The 26402-nt window shown below is 39.0% G+C and overlaps 1 protein-coding gene across 50 annotated transcripts in view; it reads right to left on the bottom strand.

Moving 5' to 3' along the window:
- RBFOX1 (RNA binding fox-1 homolog 1) overlaps positions 1–26402 on the bottom strand; it is a 1132467-nt gene that overhangs the window by 220517 nt on the left and 885548 nt on the right. For 5 of the 50 annotated variants that reach the window (XM_069030287.1, XM_069030284.1, XM_069030302.1 and 2 more), the window contains one exon: positions 17830–18050. The exons of 38 other annotated variants lie outside the window; for them this stretch is intronic. In XM_069030287.1, the coding sequence (XP_068886388.1) occupies positions 17830–17916 (87 nt within the window). In that variant the 5' untranslated portion in view covers positions 17917–18050. Of the gene's footprint in view, positions 1–17829; positions 18051–20818; positions 20974–26402 lie in introns of those variants that run through there. 7 more of the 50 variants (XM_069030306.1, XM_069030305.1, XM_069030288.1 and 4 more) reach the window with 4 other exon arrangements.

Genomic DNA, 26402 nt, shown 5'->3' with positions numbered 1-26402 from the left:
ATAAACATGGCAAGTTAAAAAAGAGCATGCCTACACCACCTGAAATAAAGAGCCTTTTGGTAATTTTTAAGCATCTACAAAATCTTTGCTAGTTTCACAATCAGTGTAAATTCTACCTTACTGAGATATTTCACTACAATCTTCAATCATCAAGTATTTTATTATCTTTACAAGCAGATTTTCTATGTTACAAAATAGCTTATAGTCTAGATATAAACTTAAAGAAACATGCCTGCATTCCCACTATCCACAGAATTTAAAACTACATGCAAGTCCTTATCACAAGTCTCCCACAAAGCATCACTATTGTATTTTAATTTTATACTATATGCAAATAGCTCAAAATCTGTCCCTGAAAGGATGAAAGCCTTGATAACTTTCATGAAATGAAAATACAGGATCCATATTAGGCTCCAAGAGAAACAGGACTCTACTCAAATGCTACAGACAAAAATCTCTCATATAATTAAATACACAGGCATCCTTCCATATATGCAAGAGACAAAATATGAAACATATTAACCAAACTGAAAGGAGTTTCCAGCCTTCCACTCATATTTTGTCCACATTACAAGGATCACTTCCTATTTATGCAGGCATTGATGCATAAACCACAGCACAGGGGAGGATGGTAAATCACAGGGAAAAAAAGAAACTGCAGAAGGATTATATGGATAGAATCCCAGAATGGCTTGGGTTATAGGGGACCTTAAAGCCCATCTTTTTCCACCCCCTGCCATGAGGCAGGGACACCTTCTATCCCAACCATTCCAGGTTGCTCCAAGCCCTATCCAACCTGGCCTTGAACTCTTCCAGGGATGGGGCAGCCACAGCTGCTCTGGGAACCTGTGCCAGGGCCTCATCATCATCACATGGAAGAATTCCTTCCTAATATCTAATGTAAGCCTACCCTTCTTCAGTTTAAGGCCGTTAATCTGATAGTTTTAATTTAGTAAAATCTTGTTTATCGTTATGAACCCAAAGCAGAAAAAATCATAGCCTTATTATTACAGTCCCCTCTGTTCTTTCAAGATATGAATAGAAAATTATAAATTCACTTTACAAATATTTCTTTGAAAGATGCTCCAGTATCTGTATTTGGTGTCTGGGAGGGAGTCAAAAGGCACTCTCATCTTTATACATTTCTCACCACACTGGACCCTTTCCAAGCTTTCCCCAGTGATGGTCAGTAAGAGGGGAGGAAGCTCTCCCTCTTCTCTGACATTACACAGTCATTTCTACAAGAACAAGACTTGGCGACGGTCACCTGGAGGCCCTCAGGGAGGGCTGGGAGGTTCCACCACATCTCCATTACTCACTAACCCTGACTTGCTCACAGGGTTATTTCTGCTCCACACACCTCAACACATTAACACTTGTAAATAAATAAGGAAAAAAAGCAAGGTTCTTTTTCAGGGCAAGGAGATTTCTCAAAGCAGAAATGTGGCACATATGGGGGGTTCTGAGTCACTTTACACAAAGCAATACAAATAAAAACTGGCAAATAAACCCCACTTTGCTAAGGCTCATTTATTTCACTTCACCTTGTGTTTCTTCATCTCTCTGTTCCATGACCTCTTATCTACCTTTTCCTGATCACAGACTATTTTTGATTCATGCTTCAGAGTTTCAGATCCTATCATCAATATTAACACTAGGGGAAATTGAGGAAACGTGATTGTATCTACTGAGTGCTAGGATCCTAATTCAGGAAAGCACTTTGGCATGTGCTTTACTGTAATTTCAGTGCCCCCTTGAACAGGAATATTGCTAAACACATGTCAAAATGCTTCTTTACTGAAGGTTGTCAAATGAAATATGGATTAATTACAATTTGTAGCATAAGATTTTACAGCACCTTGGTTTTAAAAGAACCGAAGAATTGGTGTATTCATACTTTATATTTTGCCAACTATCTTCACAAATTAAAAAAAAAAAGAGAAATTGTATATTTAAGACAGGAATTCTGTAAGTACAGTCATGATTACCAAGGGAAAATTAAGGTCAGGTAACACAAGGATCACCCACGTGCATTTTGTTTGCTGTTTTGCCTTTAATATAATCAGTTATCCCTACCAATAACACACCACAATCATTATGCACAGTGCTGAGGTTACAGAGGAGACCACGTTTCTCTTCTCTTGTATCCAAATCTGTGCCTTTCTGCTGTGATTTCAGTGCCAGTGCCCTCTCAGACAGTGGGTGTGACTAAACTTGGTACTCGTGCAAAAAGCCACCCCTGTGACTGCAAGAATTGGACCATGCCCTACATTACTGTAAAGGCACTGCAGTAAAATGTGGTTTGCTCTTGCATTTCTGTAGTAATGGGGATGTGGGCATCGTGAGACTGATGTAAACAAACCAATCTGGATGGAAGCACGGGATGCTCCTGTTGTTGGGACATCCAGAGGCACAGGATGCTTTGCCAAAGCCATGCACACAAACAGATACTGTCACACATACACCAGCACCTCTAAATTAAGCCTCAGACAAGCTGCTGAAGAAGGGATATGCAAAAATCAGTAAAGAGCTAGCCTGTGCTTTAAACGTTTTTCCTCCTACTTCACAAAATTTGACAGCCAAAAATGGCAGACAAGGCTTCAGAGTGCTGATTATTTAAATAGATTACTTTACAAATGTCACTCTTTGCAAACACATAGGCAACATGATTGCTGTTTCTTTCAGCACTGTATTAGAAACAGACTCAATAAATGGGATGTTTAAAAAAAATCCAAACATTTCTGAATCGTTTGAAGCTACTGTACCGTGTCTTGTTTCCTGCTGCTCCAGGAAGCTTTTCTTAAAATAACGTGTTAAGTCTCAGAGGGATTATCCTGAAATGAAATTTTTAATAACAGCAAAATAAACTCATCCTTCACAGTGCTCTGTGTCTCATGACTTACTGTTAACTCTCACCTCTCCTCCCCAACATACATCTGCATCTACTAGCAAAATTTTATTGCCCTCTACTCCAGTTTCAGGTATCTGATGCAAAGTTATGCTTCGTACACGTTCTTCTAAAGAAAATAAATTAGATACCTAAATAATTCTGCATATCTAAAAATCTTACCCATAATGGCTTACAACTGTTAGGAGGCTGAGACAAACTCCAGAAGGGATGGCTGAAGGAATGAGGATTGCACTACTACAAGGAGAGAAGGCTGAGGTTGACATCACTATCTTTAGGTAGATAATGGCCCACTAGGAAAAGGGTGGAAATAAAACAATTTGCATGCCCACTCACCATAAAACAGTGGGAGGTTAAATTACACAAGAAAATATTTTTAACTCAGACATTGGGGAAAAGAAACCCCTCCAGTGCAAGTGTAAAATGCTGGCAGAGGTTAGAGAGTTCCTGTCGCTCCAGAATGGGCTCAGCAAATCTCTCTCAGGAATGATACAGGTAAAGCTGATCTTGCTTTCAGGCAGAACAGTAGATTATGTGATTCCACGAGGTTTCTTCCTCCCCTATTTTCCTCTACGTCTTTGATATATATTTCTTCTAGGAGGTAGCACACTTCAACAGCTTCCTCATTTGTTTGAGGATATTTTGCATTTTTAATCTTGCAGACAGAAAACACAGCAGGAAACAGTGGCCAGGAGCAAAAATAAAGAGAAATAGAGCCCTGTAATGTCTAAACTGCAAGGGTAATTTAAACATGCAAACAGTTCAGTAGGGCAGCAGTGAAACTGAGGGAACCAAAATTACTTGGATGTTTAAAAAAAGATGAAATATCTTCCAAAAGGTCTGCTTTAAGCCAGCCTCCAAGAGAAGTTCTGTAGCATGTACATTGAAGAGGACTGGCTGAATAATCACAATGATCCTTCCTGGCTTGAACATCTTTGAACCTGTGACTCAGAAATCCCTCTTCACAGCAAGAAAATTTTCGCGCATAAATGTACACATTCACTTCCTAATTCTGAAAGTGAAAAATAGTAATAATAATAAATGATAACAAAACCCCTCAGGTTTTGTTACATTAGAGAAATGGCTTTCACTGCAGAGTGTGGAATCAATTTTTAACAAAGTGTTCTGCCCTGAGACAGAGAGAGAAAAAGAACCATACCACATTCAATTTGATTTTTCTATTTCTGCAGTGGGTAATATATATTCAAAGTCCCTTGTCCTGTTAGAGTACAAAAGCTAACTATTAAACAAATTCACAAAGTATGTACACTAGTTTTTCCCAAACAGGCATGAAGGGTAATTAACATTAACAACTTCATCATACTCTTGAATCACAACTGTTAGTTATTTAGCAAATTAAAAAAAAAACAACAACAAAAATCTTTCTTAATTTAAAACTTGTATCCTCCCCTCCAAGGAAACACGGTGCTGAAGCACACAGAAGAACAAAGTGGTAAACCTACAAATACTGACAATGCAATAGTACCAGTATATTAACAGACTAATTAATTCTTTAGCTTTAGTCATTAGGTCAGTGAGTAAAATAGACACTGCTTAGGCAGTACATTTGAGAACCACCTCAAGAGCTAACAGGCATCACTCTCAACAAATAATTCCAGAAAGACTTTAAATGCTTGCTAGCACACAGTGTTCCTTAAAAATACACCCAGGATCTGTTTCTGAAGGTGTCTGATTCCCAACTCACAATCTATTTCTGTGATGTGGATGGCAGATCGTATTTTTTTTCAAAGGAATGAAAGAAGCAGAAGATAATTTTAATTAATAAGATTAGGTTATGCCATTTAGTAACAGAGAAGTGTTTTAAGTTACATTAAAAAAAGAAAAATTTCTAAAAGACATGGTGAGAAATAGTGGAGGTACATAGAATAGCAAGAGTGCCAAACATTGAGAAAAACTATACATTACAAAAGTCTTCAGAATGGTATGAAGAAAATGAAGTGTTAGATTATTTTGCTGTGTCAGAAAAGAAGTGCTCAAAAACCAACAAAGCAATGAAATACAGGTTTTAATAATTACATAGTCTGGCTCTGACCCAGAACTACTTTTAAGTATTTCAGGTATCTGCTCTTGTCTTATAGGACTCTGGGGAGGAAAATCTCTACAAAGCACTCAACTAACAAAGCGAAAATGTAAACCAGAAATCCACATTCCTCCTATCCAGAAGCACAATACTACACCCTTATTAATATTTTAAAATAATCTCTCCCATGCTAAATAAGACTTAAAGCATCACCTCTACCCTCCCTTGATCTTCCAGCTTCTTATCAGAACCAAGAGAATTAAAATACCTTTCTCAGCATTTTGCTATTATTCTTCTAGACAAAGCATTTTATATATTAAAAAAAAAATTAGCTTGGTTCTGCAAGAACCAACCAATAATAATGCAAATGATAAATTTGCAGCCAGACACCTTAAGCCAGGATTATACCGACCTCAAGATGACCGCAGAACAGCATATAAAAAGTACATTTCACAGCCACTTAAACAAGACAATGTTTCTTGAGAACGAGCACCAGAGATAAACACATTGCCACCACAAGTTACCACGCACTGAATAATTTTTAGGCACATATAAAGGCCATATGCTGTGTCAAGCAAGGTTCCAGGCACTCCACAGAACTCCATCAGTTCCAGTGGACTAACAAAGAGGTATTTAAGAAATACTCCCCTGCAGAAAATCATGTTTTCCAGAAAACGAGTGGAGTCCCACTTTTTTTCCCTATGAAATATAGGTAATTGTGTCTCATCGTCTGCACATAAGACTCAGGACAAGTGTCACCCTACTGCTGCCTTGAGTGAAAAATAATAACGTGAGATATTAAACCCAACTTACATCCATTCAAAGAGAAAGTTAACAAAAACATCATGTGGAGAACTAAGGCCAGAGGGACAGGAAAACACCCTCTGCAGATTTGTGTCTTATTACAGGAAAATAAGACTGGAATAAGAAAGAGGTTTGGTTTAGAATTCTCTTTCATATTTCAGTGAAAAGACTTACTGGCTGCCCAGAACTTAAAAACTCTGTTTACAGACCTGGCACAGAGCTTTTTACATTATTAAAAGCCAGGCATTACACAACAGAAAAGCAATGTCTGTCTTGCATTTTTGTGTCACTCCTCCCCACCCTAGAAAAAAACAAAACAAAACACAAAGGGAGACTGATATGAAATACCCACTGACGTTTTTAGGTCAGCACACTTTCACAACGTCTGTATAATATTCTGATGCAACAAAAATAGTCAATCACTGCAATTTTCTGCCAGGAAAGCATGCTTTTCCAGAATGGCCAACCCTAATGGGTTCAATTACAATACAAATCACAAAATATAAAAGCATTTGGTTCTCAGCGTCTTTTTCAACAGTAGATGCTATCACATCACTGGAAATGACAAATTCCACTCTCTGCATAAACATTTCATACATGAGTTCAAAAGTCTGCAGTGCCTTCCTCCCTTCACTACCACTACACCTCTGAAATCAAAAAGTAACTCACATTTCAGACATAATATGCAAAAAATATATCCCTGCAGTCATCATGAAGATTTGCCATCATAAAGCTGATTACAGTGACAATTACACTGAATGTGGATCATTACAAGGCGCAATATCACAAGCTTTTAAAGTCAGCTGGCAACATCACACCAAATGCCTCTCAAAAATCAGATTTCAAGTGTTACTGTCCTTGAAATGCATATGAAATTTGCTCATGGACTCAAAGTGTCTCCTAAAACTATAGCTGTATATAGTATAGCTGTATCTTAAGAACACGTGCGGGCACAGACTGAGCTATCAGTCAGGTCTCCTTCATTTTTCACACAGTGGCACTCCAAAACCTGCTGCAGATAAAAGTTCACATGAACCTCCTTCTTTCCAAACCTGTGCTCTCCTGTTGGGAACAACCTCAGCAGCCTTGGCTTACAGTACAGGATGTATATACTGGGCTTAATTGCGCCTAACAATTGTCTTGGCCAGTGGAAGACATTTTCAGATGGGAAATGTGCATGAACATCTGTTACATCTCCCTCTGCCTGATTTTAACTGTTCCTTCACGGAGGAAGGCATAAAAATAAAAACATTCATCTCTGCAGTAAAAAGACCGTGTACTCACTTCAGTCAATCCAGCACAGTATGTCAGCTAAAAATGGTAGTCAGAGAATCCTGCAATAGGTGGATTCATTTCCTCTAACAGCAGCATTTGAAAGGTTTGAGTGGGTTTCAACAACTTCAGTCTACAAAATAAGTCACCCCAGGAGCCAGTGAGAACACTTTCCCAGGACACACTGACCAGTGCTATAATGAAACCAATCCATCTATTTCTTTTCTTACAGAATGATCAGTTTTGAAAAATTTCTCTGGATATCAACAATTTCAGGTAACCTTTAGAAGTATTCAGAAATAAATCCTTACAGGCAGTGCTTGCCTTCATTTTAAATTTAATATTCTAAACAAGTAAACAAACTTGGAACTACACTGAGTCATTTCTGCACACGCTTTTTTAAAATGAATCGGAAACATCACAACTGACTTGATAGGGGAAAATCGAGTAGAAAGAACAATTTGCCAAAGACTGGCTGCTCTCTTTGGCAAACTGGTGGCCCTAACCCCAGCTGCTATGCTTCAGCTGGCCTCAAATCCTCTTGTATTTGGGTAGCAAAAGTGAAACATACTTCTGTTTTAAATGAAAAGAGAAGACAAAGAGAATATGGAAGACAGCTTTTTAAGAGCTGGTCACAGACAGTCTAAGATAGTTTCAGGATTTCAAGTTTGCTTGTTTCTGGTTTTAGACATAAGGCCAAAAAGAGAGAGAAACCCACTCCCCCCCCCACCACAAACAGCTAAATATCTGGATGTAAGATCTTTTAAAAAGTAATAATCAAAAGTGTAATTTATTCCTGTGTTCCAGAAGGAGGGGTTGCTCCAATTACATTTCATTTCCCTCAGTGAGAGGAAAGCTGGTGCTGTGTTTTCCATGTTCATCTCAGAGCAGACTCTTGCGTGACATGTCACAACAGAACACGTTAGATTGTTCATTCTCCTGGTTCTGTCTCAGGACAGGGTAGAAAAGATTGCTGCACTTCTGAAAGGAACCTTCCTTGGAACGAAGATCAGACAGTGAACCCATGCTCTCTATAGCATGGACCTGAACAGACAGATTTCCAATGCAGGACACTTTCCAGGTACCACAAACTTAAAAACCACTCTGTAGTAATTAGTTGATAAAATGCATAACAAAGTATAAATTATTGAAGATCCTGAGGATCAGACATTTTCAATTATGGCTCAGCCTCTGCAGAATCAAATTTTGTCGAGATTCTGTTAACAATGCTCATGGCTTTCTTAAGAATTTGCCTTTTTTGGTCAGAATCCTCTTCCGTCCTGGTGGGTTTTGATGGCTCTAAAGAGTTTTCATGTTTTGGGGTTTTTTTGCTTTGTTGTTTTTTTCTTTTAATAACTGAAATGAAAATATTTTCATTTTAATCATGTATTGAAATGCAGATGTAGAGGTTTACTTTCTTTCTGTACCTCAATTGTTAGCAAGATGAAAATTCATTTAAAAAATTTATTCATATAGCATTTTTCAGTACAATTCCAAGTCAAAGAGAAAGAAAACCTAACAAAAGTGAGCTTATTCCATTAAAAACAGGCTTTTCTGTATTTCTTAATTTCTTAACTAAAAAATTTTCTGCATTTCTTAATTAAAAAAATCTCTAAAACCTTTTTGCGTAAGCAAGATTGAATAAATCAGAGAAACAAACAAAAACTAAACAGGTAGTCAAGCACTAAACCAAATCTCACAAAAAAATAACATCAACACAAATCCTGTACACTTAAAATACATGTCCAACACTTAGAGAATAAGGAACCATTTTGCATAGAGGATAAACACCTTCAAACTAGCTTGCACTATCTGAAGCAGGTCCCACCACACAAACCCTGTTCAGCATCCAGCTGAGCTGAGTCCCCTGAGCTGCACTGGCAGAGCAAAGTTATCACCAGGGAGTAGCAAAGGACTTCTCAGGTTTGCTAATTCACTCAAGCCAGCATCACACTGAGGCTAGCAGGGAAAGAAAGAATGATTCATTCTGTATTATTATCTCCAGGATCATTCACAAATGCAGGAAGATATGCTTTCCCTCACCTCTAGTCACCTTTTATTTCTCAACTAAATGTCATCTTGCTTTTAACCAACTGCAGGGCTACAGCTTTTAAAAATCCTGACTGTTGTTTTCTAAACCTGCTCTTACTATTCTCTTTGGAATACTAACCCTTGTTTAGGTTCTGATTTAACATAACTCTAAGGTTTTGTCTAGAATGGAAATAAAATGTTTGGAAATTTCCTTTTTTCTCTTTCTTGGTTTCAAGTGTCAATATGATTTGTTCTCAAAGTGTTTGAAACATGCTCCTATTCAGTACCACTGTCAGTGCAAATAAAGACAGCTGATGTGTACCTGCACAGTTGCTGGTAATTTACAGAGAAACCCCTTGTATTTGCATTTTGGCAGCACTCTCTTGCCTGGGTTGGATGTTTTGAAGCTTACATGTCTATAGATGTCTGGAGATGCATTTTACTGAATCTGCTATACATTAAAATGGTACAGAGAAAGCAAACTGTCACAGACATATATCACAGTAAACCGATATATAAACAACCTGCCACTTTCTCCTCCACGACTTTTAAATGCTACTAATTAGCAAACAGGAGGGCACTACATGCTTTGGAATAATATGTGGCAAAATGTGGACAGAGACGTAACAAAAGTGTACTTCCAGCTCTCAAAGATGAAAAAGCCTTGGGATAATAAGCATTGCATCATATTTTACTCCCTCAGAATTAAAAAAAAACAAACAATATAAAATCAGCATAGTTCACACAGTTCACTGCTTTGAGTACTTTCAGCTGTATTGTAAGAAATAGGTTGCTTTTACAGAAGGAGACTTATCAAACTCTCAATACCTTTCCTTGATGAATAACATTGCTTGAAATGCACCATGTTTTATTTAGTTCAAGGCCTCAGATAAAATGAGAACATGAACCATTCTGATTTGTGAATGTACAGGCAAGAGACTTCTACTTTCCTCTCAGCTTGGTCAGCAACACAACCATATGTAGATTTAAAAAAGAAATTCCATTCTTCACTGATTAATTAAACCCATCAGAATTGGAGGATTAAGTCATTCTCCAAGCTCTCTAGCTCATGCATCTGTCCCCCAGAGAAAGAAGAGGAACCAGGAAATCAGAATTTACCCTAATCCAAAATAATCTGAGTCTTGTGAAACACAGGTAGAAAGTCTGACACAGAAAATTTACCTGGTTCAATTTCCAATTATCTATTTACAGTGTTCATGATCTGTCACTACACTAAAAAAAAAAACCACCAAAATTTTCCAAGTTATCTGTGATACCCGACTGTCAAATATTTGCCAGGTGTGGTTCCACCACCCTTAGGTAGTAATAGAGCAGTTAAATGCAATTCCCAATTAGTTCAGGTGAAAGTACTTATATTTGAAACAATTAGGTCCTTACCATATTTTTTGCACAACCTGATCTACTGAAATAGACATTTCATATGTTTTTACAACACCCTCCTTGAAACCAGGTCTGAGCAAACAGTTACCAGCACACCTCAGTTAAAAAAAGCAAGCAAGCAGACAGGCCAAAAGAGGTATTTGAACTGGGTTTCTAGCATTAGCTTCTAGAACACAAGATCACTCATCAGAGGGTAAACAGGTGAAATATTCAAGCAAACTCCATTAAAATGATTGTTCTATATTTGGATGTACAAGCATATTTTTATATCAGTTGTGAATCATTCTAGTGAAAGCTAAAGAACTTCAAAGTTGTATCTCCTGTCATAATCTGGCCATCAGAAGTTTTATTACTGATGATTATGCATGAGTCAGAAAAGAGAAAAAAAATCAGCTGAAATTCCAGATCCTTGGAAACAGCATTATCAGCTTGATGGCTCCTAGCGGGAGCAGCCAAATTAAACAATCTGCTTTTACAGAGAATCCAAATCTTAAAAGCTTTGTCTTATTTAGGGGACGAAAAAATAAATAGAACTTACCCTAATGAAAACTATTTCCTCTCTAGAAATTTGAGTTTGCAGGAAAAAAAAAAACAACACTTTCTTGTATTCCACTTGAAAACCCCTGCAGTCAGAAAGGCCCAGATTTATCCAGTTTTTGCCATACTAGAACACTCTATTGGGGTGTATTTTCCAACACATGAGCTAGTGACCATAACTATAGATCATCATGTCTAAAATTCACTAATACTGATGTTACATGCAAAAGTGGAAAAGGAAAAAAATTCTTCCTGTTGAGTGTCAGATGAAATCTGGCAGATGAAAAATGCCCTGACTATACCACAGCATTGACTGAGCTGACAGAATAAGGGTGAAAGAGGTAATGCAGTGTTGCCTTAGTCATTGGAATTCTGTCACCCATTGATTTCGGGAAGAAAGGCCAGTGAGAAAAAATTATGCAGATGGGAGGGCAGAATAACAACTTGTTTCTTAGCTGAACTAAAACCATTTAGATGAGCTATTCTTCTTATTACAAATTGTCTTTTTGGTCAATGGAAAACATTCTATGTCATTACCCTCCCTCTTGTCCCTGTGGGTTCACCCACCAGGTATCTGATGAGATCTGCACTTATTAGCAAGAAATAAAGGCAAGTTAAAAGAAAATAAACTCTTGCAACAGCAATAACCAAATACTTTCAAGCTGTCTGAGCAGCTGGCAGGTTTCACTGACAACGCTTATTGGCTACACTGCTTGCTCCATGGATTAAAAGGAAAAGCAATTTAATCTGAAGTTGTATGGAGAAGATCATCTCGAGTGCCATCAAAGCGCACATACAGGACAACGAAGCCATCAGGCTTGGCCACCACAGGGTTAAAAAGGCAGGTCCTGCTTCACTGACCTGATCTCCTCCTAAGGCAACCTGCTTAATGGATGAGGGAAAGGCTCTGGATGTGCCTGCCCGACATCATTTCCCACAGAACTGTCCTGGAAGCTGGCTGCTCATGGCTTGGATGGGTGCAGCGCTCTCTGTGTGACAACTGGGTGATGGCCAGGCCCAGAGTGGGCAGTGGAATCGCCTCCAGCTCGGGCAGGTCACCAGCAGGGATTCCCCAGGGCTCAGTACTGGGACAAGCTCTGTTTAATGTCTTTATCCGTGATCTGGACAAAGGGATTGAAGGTCCCCTCAGTAAGTTTGTGGATGACACTAAGGACCTGCTGGAGGGCAGGAAGGCTCTGCAGAGGGCCCTGGCCAGGCTGGATGGCTGGGCCAAGAGCAGTGGCCAGCGAAGCAAGAGGCCCAAGTCCTCTTTGGCTACCAAGGCCACGTGCTGCCCTTTGGCCACCAGAAGCCCCTGCAGCTGCAGGCTGAGGCAGAGTGGCTGCAAAGGGGTCCCAGCAGGAAAGGCCCTGGGGGTGCTGAACATGATCCAGTGTGTGGCCATGACACCTGGCTTGTATCAGCCACAGTGTGGCCAGCAGGACCAGGGCAGTGACTGACCCCCTGTGCTGGGCACTGCTCAGGCCACATGACAAGAAGGACATGGAGGGGCTGGAGCGTGTCCAGGGAAGGGAACAGAGCCGGGGAAGGGGCTGGAGCACCAGAAGCAGCAGGGGCTCAGCCTGGAGAACAGGAGGCTCGGGGGGACCTTCTCATTCTCTACTGACAGGAGGTTGTAGCCAGAGGGGGGTCGGGCTCTGCTCCCAAGCAACAGAACAAGAGGAAATGGCTTCAAGTTGTACCAGGGGAGATTTAAATTGGATGTTAGAGAAGTGTTGTCAAGCACTGAACAGGCTGCCCAGGGAAATGGCTGAATCATCATCCCTGGAGGTATCTAAAAAGGGTGAATTAAAAATTAAGCATAGATGCGGCACTTAAGGCCATGGTTAATGTTGCACTTGGCAGTGCTGGGTTAGCAGTCAGACTTGATAATCCTAAAGGTCTTTTCCAAGAAACACTTCTATGATTCCATGATTTCCAGACATTTAAACACTGCTTACAAAAATTTTCAGTTATCAAAATAATACAGACTATATACATTACTAACACCACCACTTCACATGTGCTAAAAGCACTTTTGATACAAAAGGGAGAAAAAGTTTGCAACTCTCAGACTGAGAGGAGAAATGTTAGATGTGCTCTCAAAACCGAGACAAGATGAAAAGTGATTGCAATAGTAAAACATATTCATCCTCCACTCACAAAGCACTGGGAGTGCAGTACTAGTAGCAGGAGAGACAGAACAACACAATCAAGCCAGAATAAATCTGTATTTAAGCTAAATCATCTACTTACTGCATTTCAAAGAGGCAATTCAGCCAATGTAAACAAAAATTACACTCTGCTTTCCACCAGATCATAATCTAAAACTAACAGAAACAACCATACACCACTTCAGGCAACACTGGAAGAATTAAAACCTCTCCTCGTTGCTATTTCAAATGTATTATTCAAGTAGAACCTACCAAGTCACAAAAGCCTTTTTCATGTAAGGTGGCACAACAAATCCGTAACATTCCCCAAGACTGGATTGCTGGAACACAAGTGTGATTTTGCAGGTAGCTTAACACACTAACACCTACAAGTACTCAGAATGTACCCACTGCTAGCACTTCCCAACACGGCACTAAAACAAGGATTTTCCAGATGGGTAAAGTGATGGCACCGTGATGAAGTCTGCACCACAACTTTTCACAGCATATTCTAGGCAATTCTCTCAGCCCTAAAATAAAATGGAACAGTCTCCAGATTACGAGTTTTTCAGTTGTCAGTCAAACACACTGGTTAACCAGTTATGGAAAATCAGATGCACAAGGAAAAAAAAAAATCTAAGCTTAGGAATGATGTACTTAAAAGTACAGTAATTCCCAATATATTGAAATAGTTAATCACCAGCCTATTTTCTATTTTTCTTCTCCAACCACTACAATCCTTTACCACTACATAAATAAATAAGCAAATAAAATCAGAAAATAAAAGGTTTTAGCTTAGTTGTCTGAATTCTTTAACAATGAACACAAGCTTAAACCCTCAGAACTCTCAGAATTTTTCTGGTCACTATGTTAAAATAAAAGCATATTTAAAAAAAATACAGACCATATTCATAAATAATCCCATCTTTATAATCTTATATATACAAGTTCCACATTCTCTGTTAAATAGAACTGTCTGTCCTAGAGCTTTCCAGTAGTTTACTGAAAAATCTAAGCAATTTCAACTTCAATAACTTTTATAATAATACCTATGAACTCCTCTTTCTCTGCTAAATGGAAATGGAGCTACCTAACGCAGCCACATAATAAAAAATGTAGCATCCATTATTAAAATGTCATATATTGCATGTGTTTTCAAAATATTTTATTGTAAATTTAGCATTCCAAATAACCAGAGCAACCGCAAACATTTGATAGATCCGAAACACTCAGAGCCATGAAGGATGGAGCTAGTATGACTTCTCTGATATTATTTAACAAAACATACTATTCCCTGACTTGTGACAGAGTGCAGCCTTAAAAAACACTTTGTAATTTAACGATCACTGGAGCTTGGTTTGGCATTTATTCTAAGAACTTGTAAGATGGTACAGGAGCACACAGCCACTCGTCCATGCTCCACACCCCGGCCAAGGCAGATGGACCTTCGCCATCCGACACCTCCTGACTCCACTGCTCATCCGGACATAAGGGCTCCCCCTTGGGAATCAAATGACGAAACTGGGATGGGGACCAAGGGCAGGATGAGAAACCTCTTACTGGATTGACACTTAATCCTAGATGGTGTTTTTTTTATTTCCCTTGCCAGGAGAAGCAGCAGGACAGTTTTGTGGGACTTGCTGCCCTCAGCACACGCAGTGGCTGCACTGCAGTGCCTGCCTGGGTCCTCGTGGCAGTGGAGCTGTGACAGCCCGTGGGTCTTTTGTGCCCAGGCAGAAAATATCTCCCCACCCACAGGAGTCATGAAACTATTTATACATTATTTGTACTTTCATGGGATTTTTTTTCCCCCCCCTCAAATAGTTTTACCCAGGAGGAGAGAGGGAAGAGGAAAAGATATTTTCTCATTTTAAAATGTGCTACTAAGTCATAGGCCATCATTCCAATAAGGTATATTTACTTACTGGAAAATAAGTTTTCATGTATATTTAACATAATTTGATACACATTAATATCTGTGTAACCCAGGACCTTCTGTCTCTCCCAGAACACAAGAAGCACTTCACTTTCCATCATCTCACTCAAACTCATCATCTCAGTAAAAGGAATACAAATCTCCTTAATAGAACACATGCAATTAGGAAAATACACATGGATGCTTGTACAAGGTGTGTCCAGAGAGGTACCCACAGTACCCATCCTTTTTCTGTTTGTCTCAGGTTTCACACATTCCACTGCTCAGTAACAAGAGGGTAGGACAGAAGCAAGCAGAGGATGCGTGGCAGGGTTTACTGATGTATTTAGGAGAGGCTGGAGCAGTGGAATGCATAGACACAGCATTAAGTAAAATAACACACGGCACTTGAAGGTGCAGGACCTCTGAAGACAAACTTTGCTCCACAGAGATCTGTCTTGCTCAACCACGCACAAACCACAAAAAAGCCTCCCAAAACAGTCCCCCAGATCTCTAGGCAATACTCTACACACTGCTTTCATATGCAATCTTAGAATAAACCCAGTTGGAAATCATGAGGAATCCCTGATCAAAGGTACATTTATTTTCTGTAGAAATCCATGTAAATAAATGAATTGGCATTTTATAAGACTATAAAATGTTAAAATTGCTTCATATTCAAAAATAGTTCAGGGTTGTGGTTCTGGACCTGCAACCCAGAAAAAAACATTTACATAATCAGTTTATCAAGGCGTATTTTTGAAGAAAATTTCCATTAAAGTTCTGAATGTTATGTAATTACTGCTTAGAAGAGGATGATATAAATATTCCTATCAAATGTCCTTTGCATTATTTATTTTGGATACTTAGATTTACTCCAAGAGAAAAACAATAAGCATTCTGGTGTCATAAGCTGACCAGAGATACTGTAAACGCAGGTGAAATCTTGGGGGACAAATTGGTCAGAGCATTTAATGCTGTAATTCACTCTTGAGGACAATAACTCAAATGTGTGCTTTGTTTCCAAAATGCCATTTTCAGGTTTGACAGCAGGGAGAGAAAAGACAAGAAACTAGAGAAGTATTCATACGAAGAACACTTTTCAACTGTGTCTGTACTACATATATTTTGGTGGTTTTTTTCAGCAGTTCTTATCGCTTGACTGTTTTAGATCTATGCTAAAGGAGTAACACAGGCCTGGATATATCTTTCTAAGGAAAGAATGAAGAGGAAAAAGACTGAAATAAGGCATCCCAAATTTTCAAAGGGCCCTTTCTTCTAATCTGTCTGCTTGGATAATGCGTCCAGAGTGGCATTTTATAATGACAGCAACTTTCCAACAAATCAATAGTTATTTAATTCCCAACAAGCTCTCGAGTCCATTAAACCTGATTACATTCACCCATTTCAGTTGGGTGCAGTTATTTTTCCTACACCGGCACTTAATCTATAACAGGAACTTATGAGAACTTTCAAAAGCAATTTCGGCATCAATCAGCATAGAGTGAAAGGCACGATTTGCTTGTAATTATTTATTGGACAGGATGGCAGAGGGTCTGAGTGAGCTCCAGCGTCTGACCTCCACCCCCAAATTCTAATGGATATGAAGGCCTGCTTGATGTGTCTCACTGCATAAAAAGCAGCCTCAGCTTGTGTGTTCCACAAGACACAGTTTCCCAACACCTGATAATGGCCACTGTGCAATGCTATATTTCTATTTTCGACATATGTGTCTGATATTAAGCCTGAAGTGAAGAACACAACCCACAGTCTTCTGTTACTGAAGGGACCTATATGGAAAACCACCTGTTTCATGCTGTGATTGCCCCTCTGTGTCAGCAAAGCATCGGAGTAAAGGAGCACAATGAAAATTTCCCTCTCCCTCACTAGCACAGCACAGAAATGCCCTAACACACGTGTGTGTCTTGACCCCGTTAATGCACAACATCTAACTACTGCCACTCAGATGGTACAATTTGATCAGTGTTTAGAAATGTTATTTGACTTTTCCTAATGTCTTCTAATATTGTAAACAACAGGATACTTATTGCTTAATTAGGATCTGCACGATCTATCAAAAATCCCAAGTCTAACAGTAGAAACTGCAGTAGCACCACGTTTTGATAAAAATAAAATAAAAGCAAAAGCAAACACAACAACAACAACAACAATCTAGTAATTGCCAGCTGACTCCTAAATATACAGAACTCCTGCCCTGCAGCAAGATCTTACGCTTTGAGGGCTCAAAGGAATTAACAGGATGTGTATAAATATTCTTTGCAGGTGATATATTTCTAGACACACAAAACCACAACCCTTTTTTCATTCCGTGTGACGAGTAACATTTGAATTAATGCATATTTAACACTATTCCTATCTGCTGTGCTAAAACACTTAACCTAAACACATCATGGTAAGTTACTTTGTCTTCTGACCTGCCGTCGGAATGCTGACTCCCTCAGAAACCTAGAATGGATAGCAAATCCTCTGCCCTGTGGTCAACCTCATGAAGCAAAGGCATGAATGTTAAACAGCAGACAAATCAATACAAGCAAATATAGCTCAACTACACCATTTATTCAGCCATGAGAGATGTCAATACACAGATTAGGGTGATCCATCTTTTTGATTTCCTACTGTCTTCTCACTGACTACATGAGAGCTTTTGCCTGTATTAAAAGTGTTTGCTTTCTCAACCATAAAAATTCCAATTATTGCTCTAAGTGCACTAGAGTTAAGTTGCTTGTTGGAAGCGGCCTTGCATTACCTGAACAAGTCCAGCGAAGTATGGTGCTGCCGGCAGAATCATTGGCACTCCATAGGGATGTAGCAAAACTCCTTGAGACGACAACATGGTTTAAGTGATAGTATTACTCCCACTAAAGCTAAACACATCAATTGAAAGTTAGGGGAAAATCTATATACCAACTTCTTCCAAACTCAGAGCTAGAACCAAATAACTTCTGTCAGGGGCAAAGCCCACATCAGCTGTAAAAAAAAGAAAAAAATTGACGTCAGCAACACTTAATGTTAAAATTTTCTTCAGAGACAACAGATAGAGACAACAGCTGCAAACCTAACTCTACCCAAAAAGGAAGGTGCTATTTTGGGACCAGCTTAAGTAACATGACTAGCCAACTACTCTTTATCAGTTCAGATTTTTAAGTACTATACACATAGAGATCAAATTCTGTACAGATCTACTGATTAGAAATAATTTTCCTATCAGTTCTGGCATATACATGACAACAGTTACTATTAGAAGCCATTTTCAAAATAATCAGGGTATCATGATTGCAGAATTAGACATTTGCCTGTATTTATAAGCTTTTAAACAATGTTCATGTGAGCGACCGTTTACACTTAAGTCTGTTATTCTGGGTACATACTCTTTTGATTCATTATATTTTTCTTGTTTGTTTTGAATATGGGAGCTAACTAATGCAAGCTAACTACTTCTATTAGTGTAAATTGTATTTTAATGGTTTTTCTAACCTTTCACAACATCTATGTTGTTAAATTGATCATAACTATTTTAAAAGAACACATTTCTCCATTAGAATATTACAACTCTGTTCTCCAAATCAACTTACACTACTGATGTAAGAGACAAAAGAGTGAAATTTAGGCTGGGTTCCTCCCTAAAACAAAACAGATTCGATTTTAAATGTACTAATTACAAGACATTCTCTTCCACAGTTCATTTTTACTTTAGACAAAACCAGCTTAGTCATTAACACCTGTTTTATGTGCTATGTATCTTCTATTGCAGATGTAACTAATGACAAGAATTACAATTGAGCAAGACTTTTTTTATTTCAATAAAGAATTAGTTAGGTACTTACAACTGCATGTTACAAGTGAAATAAAAAAAATCTCCTACAGTTTTCAAATAACCAGGGTGCTTCACACCACTAATTTCAGCTACTTGATTTTGTTGCATAATTACTTTTCCAGATAACTAATTGCAGACAAGATTTGATGTGATACTCAATTATTTAATGTCACATTTTGACCATCGTGGAAGGGTTTCAGTAATTGATTCTCGTGTATCACGGCGGCCGTGCTGCAGGATTTAGAAATCTCCCTCAGCAGCTGCCTGCTGGCCCTCCCCACTGCCAGCCTTACCCCCCTGCTAACTTTAGATGTGGAATTGTGACCCTCGGTGATGCTCCCTGGAGAAGCTGCCAATGAGGCCAGCAATTGCCACATGATGAAGTGATGTTTACCCCACTCCATCTCCTGTTTCAGAACCTCTTCACTTTTCTGTTGGGGACGATGTTCTTACTGGTTATCTGACTATGCTTAGCTATAAATCCCATTTCTTGGTCTTTTCTTATTAAGGAAGAGAAACTCTGCAGTTTAATTATTAAGCAGGCTGACACAGCATGGATTTTTCAAAAGAGTATCATAAATTACAATACAAAGTCACTAGCTTTCACAGAGAAATATATAGGCAAAAAGTATCTAGGAGAAAGCAAGTTGCAGTCACAACTCACAAATACTTAATTTCTAAACAAAAAAAATTCATTTTAACTATTGCCTATTTGCTTCATCTAGCAGAGTGAGCTGCATTTGAAAAGAAAGTTGATTTCTTTCACCCAGGAATGGAGATTATAAAATGGATTCTGCAAGCTTTACTCAAATGACTCCAGTGGGACAACTGACATAAATACAGACTGTTAAACTGCTCTGTAAAATACCTGCCAGGTTTTTTGTTTCAGCATGTATGCATTTGATAAGACGTTAGAAAACCTGAGGAGGAAGATTTGTACAGGGAAGCGCAGGCTCAAGGGAAGCTTTTCTGTGATCTATTTTAGGACAGATTTTTTTTAACATTTTCTTTAATTATTTTGGCACAAGGCAACCTGCTGATGAAATTTCTTGATGACACAAAGTTGGAAGGTACTGTCAAGACTGAAAAGGATAAGGATATTACATAGAAAGAACTGCTAAATCTTATGGGCTTCATTAATAGAAATGGGATGGAATTCAATAATACAAAATGCAAGATCATGCTCCTCCTAATAAACTTCAGAGCTAAACTCAGGAGGAAGAAATAGAGGGTCTCATTGCATCTGTTTAAAGAATTTGAGATGCTAGTGAGATGCAAATAGGAAAAGGAAAATTAGCACTATTTCTTAATTTTAATTCTCAATTAATGTCTTGATTTCTTAGAGGTACTTCCAACAGAACACAGTTCTCTTCATCCACATTAAATTAAAAAAGAAAAAAAGGTCAAATTCAGATACAAACATTGTAGAGAAATTCCTTTTTGTGTTCAGGGGAATGGAACAACTATGTTGCAACAGGAACCTAAATTTGATTTGTTTATCCCAGCAAAGCAATCTGTGAATAGGGAAGAAAACAGTAGGAGGAAGAGACTGTCTAAGCTAAGGACAATCCTGACACTCTAAAAATCAAGAAAAACCTAGTTATGAATAAATTTAGGCTGAACATATTTTTTCAAGTTCGGGGGATTTTGTGAAGTATTTTGGTCTTGTCTAGTGAGGGTCTAGAACAGCCTTCCAAATCCACAGTAACAAAAAAAGGGTGGCTCATAACAGTCAATTATATAATGCAAATAGTAGTGGTAGTGTGAACTCAGCAACTTCCAGGAGGACCCTTCCAGTCCTTTGCAAGCAGTATAATTATTCCAGAATAACGAAAACATCAAATGTTTAAGCAGCATTGCCATTTTCTACATTGCAGATAGTAATATACAAAAACAAACTTTGAAAACAAACCGGTTTTACCTGTTTTAACCAAAGGACGCTTTGCTTGCCTCACTATAGCAACATGCTTCTAAATGTCTAGGTGTGGGGCACTCCAAATCCAAGCTCTGACTTGGTGGCTGGGCTCTGTGATGATGTCCCATGCGTGCACCAGCTACCTAAGTTCGCACAAACCTCTGTGAATCAAAACCACAGAAGCACAACAGAGCTTTACTCGCGTCTCCACCCCGTGCCAAGCTCGGAACTTATGCCAATGCCTCTGCATCAGCTCCACCACTTTAGACCAACACATCTGTTCTCCCTCCCAGCCACACAAAAAGGAAATTTGACTTGTTTTTTACAGCTCACTCTTAGTGATGAGTATCAATGGTCACTCCTGCTGTGCAAGAATATGTTGAATAACTGAAATTTGACCACAGAGAGTACTGAGGACTGAGAAGAGTATTAATTAAGCTGAGAGTTCACTTCAGCAGGACCTTTAGCATGATTAAGGTCAAGCATGGGCCTAAACGCTTTTGGGAGGACAAAACCAGAATGGTTGGGACATGCACATCAAGCATCTCTCTGATGTCACTGGTGGTGATAGCACCCACTTCCTGCCTGCTGCAGGGTTCCTCCTCCCTGCAAAAAATTAACTGTGCCTGTGGGTGGAAAAGGGGAGATCATCTATTTTAAACAACTATACAGCTCTCGTTGCCATTACATTCTAGAAAATCGTAATGCTGTTAGAAAAAAAGAATGACACGCTAAGCCATGCTCAGTGTGCTCATGGAGGGTAGGTTACTTCTAGCTGTTCCCAAACCCTAGGGTTTTTTTTTTTTCATTAAAATTTTTCATGGATTTTCCAAAACTGAAAATTGATTTTAGCAATGAGAGAGGAAGAAAGAACAAGAAAAACACATGAACACTAGCTTTATATGTAAAGTGCACATACACAAATAAAATGCACAATCTTATTTGTTTCAACGATGCAGAATTTTCCTAAAAGGCAGGCTTTATTAATAAAAAGCTGATTTTAAAGGTGAAGAGCGTAGGTTAAGCAAGCTGAGGTAGTAGTAGTAGTAGGTCACAAAATTCCTAAGTATTTCAGGCCCAGCAATCTAATACCACAATCTCATGTTTTAGCACAGAACTGAAGCTACTGACAGGAGTGCTCTAACACCAGTTTCACTGAAGACTTGCTAAAGAGTCATTTAAATAGGAAGGAAATGGAGACTGCTGTATCTGTGCATCTGTACTGTACAGCAATCAAGCTAGAAATCTGCCTGAAAACCAAACACATTCAGGCAGAGCAAGAAAATGAAAATGGTGCAAGAAAGACCAGAGGTTTGCTCCCGCCTGCATGTAAGATGTAAGTTGTACATTAGACAATGACTAAAATATGTCCCCAGGCAAAAACACATGCCTAAATCTTGCTGTGATACAAGGTTAAGAAAAAAAAAAAAAAAAAAAAAAAAAAAAAAAAAAAAAAGGGGACTTAAGCAACTTTCCTGAGGCCACAATGCCTGGAAAAGGCAGATCCCTGCAATGCAGTCATCAGCCAATCAATGATGTATACTCTAATCAGATTCTGACAGAAGTAATCTATTTAGAACATCTTTCTGCCAAATAATTAACTCTTCTTAATGCCTATATCTACAAAATACCACAAACAATACTTCTTCCAAGTGCTACACAACACCAATGAACTTCAAATAATTTCTACTTCCTTCCAACACTAGCCTAACTTTCCCAGCTCTCCGATCATAAAAAATTCAGGTACTACTTTGGCACCCTCTCCATAGTTTATGCTATGTCATATTTGATTCTTTTAAGTTCAAGTTTCCCATTTCTGGCCACCTTTCCTATTCTCCAAATGATCTCTGTTTTCTCTTTAAGGTTTCTCAGTGGTTTCCTGGTAAAGGAAAACCCCAAAACTGAAAGGATAAATTGGTTTCTGAGGCTCCTGATAATTTCCCTCATCCACAGCAACTTTAGATTACTGGTTCTAAAAAAGGATTACCAGACACCAGCACCACACATGCTTTGAAAGAGAAGGTGATCTGGCAGTAGTGGAAATACTGATAGGCAGAAAATGCTGTCCTGCACATCTTCCACCACCCTCCCCAGCACAGCTGCTGCCACTTTTCTAACTGCTGCACTTGTCTTCCAGACTATTTCCACCTTTCTGCCAAAGTCATTTAGGGCCAAAGGCTCTTCAAGTGCACCAGAAGCACCATCCAGAGCTGCCCCCTGTCCTCAGCTGCTCATTGTGCTGCTCTCCTCCGCATGAAGGACGTGTAGGAGCTGCTCATGCCAGGTACCCATTCCCCAGCCAGCTCCTCTCACACCTAACAGCAGAGCCAAAACACAGCATGGATATTTTACTGACTTCTAAATGAGAATGTCACTTACACAAATCAAAGGTATCTACTGGTCTCATACTGATAACTAACGTGGCAGATGTTGTCAGGGTTGTTTGAGTTTATTAAGATCTCAGTTCATACTGGAGAACAGGGCAAGGATATAGAAACTGTTTAAAACTGGGAGAAACAACCTTTTTCAAGCATGTGGGATACAGCACATTTAGAATTAACACATTTTTCTTCTGAACTTAAAGTTTCCATTTAAAAATTACATTAGCATCTAACAATTACATTAGCTCTTAGGAGCACGTTAGAAACTTGCAGCAGGACAAGATGAACCCAGCCGATTCTTCAGTCAAAAAACAACGCTTCAGTTCCACTGAATTTCAAATTTTAGCCTTTTTCTTCTAAATATACAATGATAGTAAGTTTCAGGATTTCAAAGATAAATAAAGATAAATAATTACAGTCCTGCCAAATACAAGAGCTTCAGACAAGCTGGGAGAAGTTGGGAAACATATTTGAGAAACTATTTGTAGCCCTAGAGAGATTAAGGCTTTTGCCCTGTAGGCCAATTGCCCTTGCAACATTTGAAATGCAATATTTCAGTAAATCTTGGTTTCTGAGTACACAGCCCATCCTTTCTCTCTGGTTTCAACTTCCTTTCTTATTGTCAGTGCTGTGTACTGAGTCATGGGCTGCTTTAGTACCTCACTGGCTAAAGAATGGTCTGTTTACCTTGCATTTCTTTTGGAATGCTCCCACGAAGATCACTTCTTTCTCTACCTGCATTCCCCCAAAACACATCCTTTTCTACCTTTATCCAGTACTTGTCATCCCCCTCAAAGGCTCACTTCAGCCTATTCCTACCCAATCTATTACTGTCAACAACTCAGAGATGAATATTCTCTTTGTCTTGTCTTGAATATTGTGCTCCTTCACCTCCTAACCCAGCTCCAAATGGCATCTATGCTTTCCCCTGAAGTTGCCTGCTACCAGGTAAGTCTCTATAAACATCTATGAACATTCTCTTTCAGCCCATAAAATCTCCTCTTGCCAGAATGCCACACAAAAACATTGACTGGGGGATGAACTGACTGTCCAGTGGCACGGTGACCAATATTCCTGTTCCTCTGCAGGTCAACTATACATTTGTGTCCCTCTCTGACTGTAAATTCCTTTGAACAGAATTGCATCAGGTACAGGGAGATCACCACAATGAAAGCAATATAAAAGAACACACACACCCACTTAAAAGATATACACCTACTTAGCTTCACTTTTCCCAGAACTCTTGAAGGCAAAGCTTGCCCTCTTCTACATCTTGGAAACCCGCAGTCCCTGCTTGGACTGGATTGCTAAAAGATAAGTATTTGTCCCCTGACAGCAGGGAGAGTGATTTACCCTTCAGTGAGTTGCAAGACACATTCATTTACACAGGTGATAAATGTATGCTAGAGAGAAGAAGCAGGTTAAAACTGGAGTTAAGGGATCCTTCGGTGCCTGGACTTCCCTTGGGCTACCACAGAAACGTAAGGACTTGTCATCATCTCTACATATCAAAGCACAAACGCCAAGAACAATCTGCAAACAACTACTCTCTGAAAACAAACATCAAATAGATATAGGTGTCTTTTAACTTAGCTGCACTATCACACCAATTAGAAAGATTCTGCATCACAACCAGATTTTTATCCCAGCATTTGTGTCAGAATTAGAGCAGGATGAATCTGGAAACTTCAGTTATTTATTGTGCTGTGCTCTGCACTAGGAAAAAGGGTGACATTGGACTGCAAGGTGCCACACAGAAAATAGTCTCCTAAAGCTCCAAAAAGTGGTGGAACACGCCGCCATGGGCCTGTACAATTACATTTGTGAAGAAAGCTTCTCTGTGTGCCTCCAGCTGTCCTGGATCACTCAGAAAAGTTAGCTGCAAAACTGGAGGAAAATACTGTTGCTTTAAGTACCAAGAGTTTATTTTGGCATGCAGACATCACAACTTATTCCCAGCACAGAAGATGTGTTACAAGGTTCTGCACTTTGTTTCTTCTGCCTTAGTGAGCACTGCATTGCTTTCTTTCTCTTGCAGTGCTCCATGCTGGCTTTTATTACATAACTCTTATCAGCTGGATAGCTGTATCAAATCAGTTGAATTTTCCCTGTTGGCCTCTTTGAGAACACACTCTCTCCCATCTCCAGGCTACTTCAGATATCTTTCACTACTCTGCTCTTGAGATTATCTGCATTTTCTAAACCAGCTGAGATTAGCCTCCAATCCATGAGAAGTTAAGCAGCTTAGAAAATTTTGTATGAAACACAGAACACTTTCAAGATCTCATGCTTGTTTGATATCATGCAGTTACATAGACTAACTACTGAAAATTATGTACATCTTCCACAAATGATAAGCACTATCACATACATCTTTAATAAAGTGTCAGGTTCTATGTATTTCACAAAATACATATTAGAATCATACTTGCATATATCTTCCTCATTCTCATTTATTCTTCTGTGTCCTGAATACAGGATGACCAAGAAATATGTATTTTTGCAGGTATTTTGTCAGCAGGCGAGCACAGGCTGTGATATTCCCCTTAGGATACACTCGTTTGCAAATACAGACCAGCAACAACAAATACATTTTTCCTTGCAAGTCAGGAACAGACTAACTAACCAATACCCACTCTTAATGAACTATAGTGATATACCCAAGCCATGCCACACGGGATTTTTGGCAATATCTGAGCTCTTAACCAGTCTCAGTATCAGTTCATGGCCATATTCTTATTGGCACCAACCAATACCTACAAGAGGATGCCAGGAATACACCCTGTGTTGCAGAAGAGATCAACCACCTGCATTTCACTGTCATGTCCCAGGCTTTAGTCGTGTGGAGATGACAGGGATGACAGACAGTCACATACTTTTATTACCAAATCTGGTCAAACAAACTTTTCTTTATTGCTGTAGTCAGGCTACTCTAACTACTGTATCACAGGAAGCTATGACTTCTTCTTGACCCCAATTAGCACATTCATTATTCATCAAAGTACAGATTTCATTTGCTTCCCTTGGGAACAGCAGAGTATCACTGTGAGAATCTTTCAATACAACTTCACCCCCTTAATACACTCAGGATTTGCTGACAAGTAACAGCTACTTATTCCCCCGAGTCAAGTTCGTATTAATAGGACTGCACAGTGAATCATGAGATGATATTAAACCCTGCCTCCTGCCTGTATAAATACATCATTCAA

The sequence above is a fragment of the Aphelocoma coerulescens genome, chromosome 14 (genome assembly GCF_041296385.1).
Source record: "Aphelocoma coerulescens isolate FSJ_1873_10779 chromosome 14, UR_Acoe_1.0, whole genome shotgun sequence".
Taxonomy (NCBI): domain Eukaryota; kingdom Metazoa; phylum Chordata; class Aves; order Passeriformes; family Corvidae; genus Aphelocoma; species Aphelocoma coerulescens.
This window is presented reverse-complemented; position numbering and strand designations above follow the sequence as displayed.